The sequence below is a fragment of the Hyperoodon ampullatus genome (genome assembly GCF_949752795.1).
Source record: "Hyperoodon ampullatus genome assembly, chromosome: 4".
NCBI lineage: Eukaryota > Metazoa > Chordata > Mammalia > Artiodactyla > Ziphiidae > Hyperoodon > Hyperoodon ampullatus.
Genome location: NC_136917.1, coordinates 21,434,995 through 21,444,274, shown reverse-complemented (window position 1 = coordinate 21,444,274; position 9,280 = coordinate 21,434,995). Strand labels below are relative to the sequence as shown.

The window sequence follows — 9,280 nt, the reverse complement described above, 5'->3', positions numbered from 1 at the left end:
GCTCCAGAACCTGTATTCTTCCCCACCACACCATCCTGCCTCTGGTAGGTTGAGAGAACCCTGGGTATCAGACTTCCTTGAAGGTCATGGTTGAGTGGGAATTTGGATGCCCTGGAAAAAAAACTCCTCCCCAGCCTCCTAGGAAATAATGGTATCCTGGGATGTCAAGTCAAACCTGTAGTGTCTCAATGTCTTGGGGAGCAGGGTAGTAGGTCAGAGTTTCTTTGTAATATCAGAGTGTCCTGGGATCATCAGGCTGCTTTGGATGGCTGGTCAGAGTTCCCTTATAGTGTTAGGCTATATTGAGGCAGCAAGAGTATTGGAATTCAGTGTGTGCTTGTGGATCCAAGTTGACTACATGAATCTTGGGAGGCAGAGCTGTCATGCAGCTCGAGTTTCTCTAGGAGGTCACAGTATACCCTGGGGTAGGGGGAGAGGGTTTGGCATCTTGGATCAGTGTTTCTTGACTTTTATGTTGTTATGACCTGAATGTTTGTGTCTCCTCACCACTTCATATGTTGAGTCCTAACCCCAATGTGATGCAATGATATTTGGAGGTGGGGCCTTTGGGAGGTGATTAGGGTTAAGTGAGATCATGAGGTTGAGGCCACAAGATAAGAGTAGTGTCTTTATAAGAAGAGAAAAGAGACCAGGACTGAGTTCTCTTTCTGTCTTGTGAAGACACAGAAGGTGGCTGTCTGTAACCCCGGAAAAGTCTCTTAGGAACTGAATGAGCTGGCACCTTAATCATGGACTTCTCGGCCTCCAGAACTGTGAGAAATGGATATCTGTTGTTTTAGCCACCTTGCCTTTGACATTTTATTATGGCAGCCAGAGCTGATGAAGACAAGTGTACAGTCAGTTCTCTTGGGGATCTTGTTACAGTGAAAATTCTGATTCAGTAGGACTGAAGTGGGGCCTCAAATTTTACATTTCTAACAAGCTCTCATGTGCTGCTTATACTTCTGATCCATGGATCATATTGTAAGCCTCAGGATCCTGGAAGATTATCATGTTTTTCTGTCTTGAGTTGTTCTTTTAAAGAATGTGTGTGAAGGATTAGCATAACCTTGGGGATCAGACGGTCCTATGAGTACACTCTGTTCCAAGGGGATTAGGGTGCCCTCATTGATTCAGTCTATTCTGACATTTCAGAACTTCATGGCAGGGGACAGGGATAATCTCCTAGTTGAGGTTGAATACTCTAGGTTTCAGTGTGTCCTAGAGAACCCTAGAGTCCTAGGATATTGGGTTGTCTTTAAAGGGTCAGGATGTCCTATGGATGTCAGAATGTACTTCCTAGTTCTAAGTAATCTCAATAAGCAGAGTACTGCGGGTATCAGGGTGTCCTGACTGCTCTGCAATGCTGGGTATGTCAGGGTTTCCTTGAAGAATCAGAATGTTGGGATGTCATGGGAATCTCAGTCTTCTGCAGAGTCCTGAGGTCCAGGGAGATCAGGATGCACCTAAAATACAGATGCTCTTGAGGGTAAGTGTTCTCTGATGGTCTGGGTGACCTTGGAGCATCAGGGAGTCCTGGGGGGTTCTGAGTGAATGAGGAGGTGACATTTGGGAGAGGAAAACAGAAAGTACTTGAGAACTATGGTGTCCGGGAGACTCATCCTATGGTTCAGGTTGTCCTGACGGGGTGTCCAGTGTATTCTGAGAATCAGGATATTTAGGAGGGGCCAGAATGTACTTGTGTTTTTAGTTTTTTACTTTCCTGGAAAGAAGTCTTTGGGAATCACCCACGTACTGAGACACAAGGCAGGCCGTACTCCTCATCTCCATTTTCACAAACTCTCCCTCTCCCTCTTCCCTCATGATGAGGTTCTGAGGAGGAGTCTCAGGAGGAATGCATTTTCTCTTCCTTCCCCTGCCTGCTCCCAGGAGGGGATTTAACAGGACAAAAGAATTTGGTCCTCTGGGAATATGAGCTCTTGGCCCCAGTCCTTGGACCCTCCAACAGAGCACCTTCCCTCATCTGGCTTGTGATCCTCCCCTGATGATGGGGGCTCTGGCGACCAGGCAATGATTGGATGGGCTCACATGGGTGAGGAACAGGTCACTCCTCCAAGGCTCAGGGAGAAAGTGTTAGTGTGGGATTGCAAACTGGGAAAGTAGGCAGCTGAGAGCAAAAGGAGAGAATGGCATCCCAGAGAGAGAAGGTGCAGGGGGAGAAAAGTGGAGACTAAACAGAGAAACAGGGTGAGGGCAAGGCAGAATGAGATGATACTCAAGCAAAGGAATGGGGAATTAGAAATAGAAATAAAAGTTAGAAAAAAGGAGAGAGAGAAAAAGGTCTATCTATCTATATCTACACAGGGAGAGAGATTCAGAGAGAGGTATAAACAGGGGGAAAGCAGTGAAATACAAGGTATAGAGGGGAACAGAAACAGAGAAAGACTGATCCAGAATCACAGACTCAGGGACATGAGCCTGAGCTGTCTTTGGTCTTTGTTGTGAGCCATGGATGCAGAAGGGAAGAGTGAGCAGGGTAAACAAAAGAAGGGGCGAGTTTGCAGCAGTCTCTGGCCCGAGGGCTACGCAGCCGCTGGGACTTTGATCTCCACGGTGGGTGAGTGAATCTCTGGGGTGGTCCTGAGGAGACAGCAGGTGTGCATGCTCTATGCCCAGGCTCCGAGGGGCGATGGTTCGCCACGAGGAAAGTGAAGAGGAGAAATAAAAAAACAGAATCCTAGCATGTTAAAAACAAGGAAATCTTAGAACACATGGGACGATACAACTCCTTTGCTTTACAGAGTGGCACACTGAGACCCTGACTGATGAGGAGGTGGCAGAGGCTGAGCTAAAAGCTGTCTCCTCACTCCTGACCTCAGAGTTTGCTCACTGCACTGCTTTCTCCAAGGAAGAGAGTTGGAGGGGCCAGGGCTTTGGATCCGAGGAGAGCAGGGGGCTAAGGTGGACAGTGAGCACGGGGTAGGGACTACCGCCTGGGTCCCCATGGGGATGGGATCCTCACTCCAGATATCTTTTCTCAGTGTGTGCCTCCCAGGTGTTTCCTTTTGCTCCTGTTCTCTATTCCCCAGCTGGCTCTCAGACTAATTAGTGTGGGGGCTTAGTGAGTCTGTAGGGAGAAGAGGCAGGCCTTTCCCACGAGCTCAGGTTCCTGCAGCCTGGTGGCCAGGCCAGGACTGGGATTGCGGAGAAGATGAAATGTATGTGAGAGGAGGGTGTGTCTGAGTAGAAGAGTGAGGAATGTTTCATCTTCCCAGGTGGAGGGAATAGGACAATGGGAACAATATAAAGGTTTAAGTTGCATGTGAACCATGAGAGCAGGGAGCAAGTCATAGGGGTCTTAGACAGAGACCTGGGCAGTTTGTTAGGTTGTCAGAGCGAATAGGAGATCCACAGGGTGAGACCCAGGAAGGTGGTATGTGTGCTGAGAGAGATGAAAGGCTATGGAGGGGCATGTCTTACATGGGGATGCATCTGTGGGAGTGTAATAGGGAGTGGGCACAAGGTGCAGAAGTGAGGCAGAGGGAGCGTGAGTGCCTAGGACAAGTGAGACTGAGGGGCGGACTTCATGTGGAGAGGGCAGCATGGGTTAAGGGAATCAGAAGTGAAGCAGGGCCAAGGCTGAGCTGGATTCAGCTAATTCTGAAAGCTGAAGAATTTCTGGTCAGGGCAGAGTATATGAGCAATACACTGGGTCCTAGTAGAAACTGGGGGTTCCAGCATATGTGGTCTGGGATGGATGGATGGATCCATGCGGCAGCAAACTCTCCTCCACCCTCCTTCTCAGACATGAGCACTCAGCCCTACAGGAACCTCTCTGGTGTAGGAGTGGGGAGACCAAGTCTTTGCTCACAAGGAGAACAGAGGGGTCGCCCACACTCCCGGTGCCACCAACGCACCACCTTCAGTCCAGCGCACTTGGAACAGCTGGAGTCAGCTTTTGGGAGGAACCGCTACCCTGACATTTGGGCCCGAGAAGGCCTGGCCAGGGACACAGGTCTCAGCGAGGCCAGAATCCAGGTGATGGCCCAGGATCCTCCGCCCACCATCCCCTGAAGAAATGCAGATTCGGTGATTGGGAACTACTGGGGCATAAATTCTCAGGGCACTATAACCATAACCCAAATGTTCACCAGAACAGAGTCTTACCCAACAGTCAGCATAACCTCATCTACATCAGGAATTTCACTGGAGTTTAACCTTGGGGCTAACCTAATCTAACTTGAATTTCAATGTCAAACCCCATCCTTAACAGTGATGTGAACTCCAACAGAAATTCAATCCTAACTATTCACACACGTATGTAACCTTGTCCCTAACCATGGTCTTGAAACTCAACCTGATGCTTGCTCAATTCTAACCATAGAGTTACTTAATCTTAAGAATAAACTGTACCCTAAATCTAACCTGGTCTGTAACAATTAAACTCATCCATAGTCTTAGTCTCTAATAACCCTAGAGGAAATTTCCCATTCTCTGTGGAGGTGAAATGCCACTGTGTCATATTTATCTCTTTCTTTTTACAAGTTGACATTTCTTACTCACCCAAAGTTGTAGCAGGGCAAATTTAGATATGGATTGGGGGAATGGTGTGGGTCTTGCTTTGTCACTAGTCCTGGTTCAGCTATGCCTTCTGCAAGAGCTTTACTTCCTCTGGGGATGTGGGGGAGTCTTATGCCCTGTACCAGTCTGTAGCCACATATGACAATGCCACCTATTTGAGAGAGGGGCTCTAATGTGGCTATTCTCCCTCCTCCTCAGGTCTGGTTCCAGAACCGCAGAGCTAAGCAGAGGAAGCAAGAGCGGTCACTGCTCCAGCCACTGGCCCATCTGTCTCCTGCCACCTTCTCCGGTTTCTTGCCTGAGCGCCCTGCTTGCCCCTACTCCTACCCAACACCACCTCCCCCAGTGACCTGCTTCCATCACCCCTACAACCATGCCCTTCCCTCTCAGCCTTCCACTGGTGGTTCCTTTGCTCGACCCCACCATTCTGAAGACTGGTACCCCACCCTGCACGCAACCCCTGCTGGTCATCTGCCCTGCCCTCCACCCCCATCCATGCTTCCCCTCAGCCTTGAGCCACCAAAGTCCTGGAACTAATGTTAAAAAAGTACTGATAAGGTAATTTCCCAGCCTGTGACCCTCACAAAACAGAGAAAACTGAGTGGTTTCCTTTCCTTCTAAGGGCGAAGTAGAAATATGGTGAATGACAGCTCAGAGACTGGGAATGTTAAAATGGGAGATCATGATGAAGGCTCACTGAGCTGATTAATTGAGTGAATTTAAGGAGGTGAAACTACTGGAAGATATAGGTAAAAAGCCCCAGTGGAGGTGACTGGTGGAAACGTGACATTGAGGGAAGCAGTGGTTGCTGCTGGTGGCTGGAAATGGTTGAAGGAGATAGAACTTTTGGGACTTCACTCATTGAGATCACAGTTGAGGACCTTCATCCCCATTGTTTCTAGCTGATTTCAATAAGGCTTTTGATTTAATGTCTACCTATACATCCCTTCCCCATCACCACCATCTGAATCCATCATTAAGTTTTATTCATTCTATCCTGGAAATAGCTCTTGAATTTATTCCTCTCCTTTCTGTTCCAGCAGACACTATTTTTCTGGCCCCACGTTTTCTAATTAATCCTCCTCCTTGGTTCCCTTAGCTCCAGTCTTTCCCACTTCCTAAAGGCTTTGTAAATCTGATCATCAAATATTAGCTCTCCAGTGTTTTATAAACAATAAATAAGTAATACCTGATTTGCTAAGCCTGTAAGAGTCTTCAGCGTTACCTTCAACGTAACTTTTAAGTCACCTGCATGTGGCTTTGTTATTGAGCAAGGGCTCCTGTGACTACAGCACCGAAAGCCAAACTCTGACAGCTGATGTTTGCAATAAAGTAAGGGTTTATTGCAGGGTGCCAAGCAAGGGAGTGGGAGACAAGCCTCAGATCTGCTCCAACTTGGCCTTTGAGTTGGGAGTGTTTTTAAAGAAGAAGAAAAAAGAAGTTGGGATTAACCATCATCTTGTGACATCTCTTAATCATAGTTGTGGAAGTCAGGATGTTTCCAGTTTACAATTCTCTAGACACCTGGGGGATCTGTGAGCTCATCCTGCTCTGGAGAAACAACCTGATTTTGTGTGTTAATGATGATATCTACAACAGCAATTTTAGTACATTAATGATGTTGTAGACAATAGCAATTTTAGTCATCTGATTCTGTTTGATTAGTGTTCAGTTAGCACAGGATTGAAGTCAGAAGAGGCAAACAAGGCAATAAAGTTTTGAGTAGAGAGATTAATCAGAAACTCACAAAGGGAACTCAATTTTAGAGGGGCTCAGTTTCAGTTTGTGATAGAGAAGAAACAATTTGATTAAGGGCAAACTTTTCCAAGAGCAAACCGTGAGTCTTGAGGTTCATAAGAGGTCATTCCCAGAAAAGAATCTGCTGTGAAGTGCCTTAGTCTGAGCTCTCCTAATAGAAACATGCTGTGGCCTGGTTGGTTTGCCATTTATATACCATATTGCTTATAATGTACTTATTTTACTCATAATTTACTTATTTATAAGTAGGTCTACCTCACTTATGGGCACATACATATAAAACTTCTGAGTAAACAAGCCTCTGGGGATTTTATTTGCAGTTTTTTGTACGTATTATATTTTAAAAGTCTGGAATTGAAACCTCTGTGATGCACAATTCCATTTCCATGTAATTATCCCCTTGTGCCAGACTGCCTTCCTGAAAGATAATACTGGTTTGCGTGCCTCCCAAAATGTCAGTGTCAGTTTCAGCACATCCTTATCGATACTGATCATTTTGGACAATTTTTTGACTGAGAGTCATGTCTCCTAGTTGGTTATTTTTTCAGTTTTCATTTAATCTATTGCTAGTGAATGTTAAAAATAGTTTCATGTTTATTGACAATTTACATTTTTTTCTCCTCTGCATTGCTTTTCTGAGTTATTTGTGTATTGACCTAGTCATCTCTTATTAGTGTTTGAGGAACCCCAAGTGAGATATCTCCCCTTAATTTTACCGCTTCACCATGTTTTCCTTATTATTTGGATCAAAATACTATGCCTTGAATCATTTTAAATTTATTTTAGCTTGTGCGGTAGAATAGTCATCCAATTTCCCCTCAATCAGAGCTGGTTTTTCCAATATAATTTATTTAACAGTCTAACTTTGATTTGTAAAAACATTTTTCCACACACTAAGATCTCATATGGGACAGCTGTAGACTCTTAATTCTTTCCACCAATTAGCTTCTCTATTCTGATATCAGTACCATAGTGTCTTGATTACCAAAAATGTAAGGATCTTTAAAATGTTAAATTTTCTTATCCAAATACAAGGTGTGTCTTGTTATTTTTTCCAGATTTCTCTTATGTCCCTCAGGAAACTTCTTGGTATTTTTTTATAAAACAAATCTTAATAAGAGTTTTATAAATTACAAAAGTTATATAGGGTCTTTGTAACAGTCAACCCAAAAGATTTATATACATATAAGACATATATATTATATAGATGAATATATATTGTACATGAATATATATTTATACATATTAACCTGGATTAATCACAAAACCCCATGTTAAGCAAATTCACCTCAACATGAGATAAACAACATTAGTAGTGTGTATCTTCCCACAACTTATTGTGCTCATAGAAAAATATACAGACATACACATGTAACAGGGAAGAACAAAATGTGACTCCACGTTGGATCTGTTTCTTTTACTTTAACCTTTGCTCTCCATTAATTTTTATTACTATAATCACTAAAAGGCTGATGTCTATAGCTATAGGCATACATAATGGCCTCCCTCGGGGAACCCTGACCCTCTGCCTGAATATTAAACTAAAGTGCCTTTGTTCAGCTCACAAGGAAACACCCTGACCCTGCCCAACTGTGAATGGCTGCAGAAAAGAAGAAATTAACACAGCCCCTCCCTGCGGCTGACCAAAAACCAGGAGATATTTTGCAAGACTTATGGCCTTTTACTTTACTTCCTCACCTCCTCCCCTTCTCTGTTCTATAAAAAAAAAGCTAGCATCCAGAGACTGACAAGATGTTACTCTAGGATATTAGTCTGCCACCTTCTCATCTGCCTGCTTTCCAAATAAAGTTGCCATTCCTTGCCTCAACACCTCATCTCCTGATTTATTTGCCTGTTATGTGGCAAGCAGAGCTAGCTTGGACTCAGTAACACATACACTAATATTTTTTCCTTTTTAAAAATAAAAATGATATCCTACTGTAGGTGGATATAGATATAAAAACATCCTTCAACTGGATCACATAGATTTTTATTGTTTTAATTCCATTAACTGGCAATTTTATGAGCCATTTAACCATTCTCCTGTCATTCGAGATTCAGAGTTAGTTTGATATTTTGTTTTGTTTTACCACCACAAATGCCACTGTAGTTGTTTCATTAAAGGATAATTCTCAAAAAAAAGGTAAAATCATGACTCTCATAGATATGTAAATTTTATTTAACTCATTTAACTCATAAGGCAACGATAAAGACGTCAAAGCCAGTTCAAAGGACAAAGACCAAGCATATTTATAGATGAGGAATAGTGAGATGAATGTGTAAATGGAGGCAAAATTGCCTTCTTTCCTAGCTGAGGAGGGACTTCAATTGACCCTTCAGGGGATGGGATTTATTTACGTATCTATAGACAAGAATTTTTTTGCATTGCCATCAGTTATCTACAATTTACAGAGTTATAAATTAGCTCAAAGGCAAAGAAAGCCTCAGAGTGCACAAAGAATCAAAGTCAAATAAACTGGAAAGGTGGGCCCTAAACAGTGCATGGCTTTCCATTGAATCACATTTTCCCCCTACAGTTTCCTCTGGTCCAGGTGCTTTTTACTTCTGTAGGTTAGATGTCCCAAGGTTGGACTGCTGTGTTAAGTGTGATGTACATTTAAAATTGTAAGAGATACAGCCTGATTAGTTTACCAAAAAGGGTAGCTTAGGAAAATGTCCTGTTTAGTTAAAATTTTTTTTTCTTTAAGCCTAGAAAATACTTCACCCTAATATTTCTTTAAAGGTTTGATTTTTAAAAAATCTAAAATAACTACAGAACCTACTTTTGTATATGCTGAGAATCAAGGGAGTGAGTCTCTTCTAGATCAAAAGTAAAATATACCAGCGCTATTCATTAAACTACCTTATTCATTGAATCAAATTGCTACGTTTATCATATATCATAAATTAAATTCGTGTGAGGTTTAAAAATCTATTCTTGGTTCTCTATTCGAGGGTCGGTTCTCCCACTAGCTTTTTA

At 43.3% G+C, this 9,280-nt stretch overlaps 1 protein-coding gene across 1 annotated transcript; it reads left to right on the top strand.

Annotated features, from left to right (window-relative positions):
- Positions 1 to 2,469: 2,469 nt before the first annotated feature.
- Positions 2,470 to 5,079, top strand: LOC307051506 (homeobox protein prophet of Pit-1-like; the record flags this gene model as incomplete). The annotated part of the gene is made up of 3 exons (XM_079701883.1): positions 2,470 to 2,578; positions 3,767 to 3,999; positions 4,741 to 5,079. The coding sequence occupies 3 exons, from the start codon at positions 2,470 to 2,472 to the stop codon at positions 5,077 to 5,079; spliced, it is 681 nt and encodes a 226-aa protein (XP_079558009.1).
- Positions 5,080 to 9,280: the final 4,201 nt, after the last annotated feature.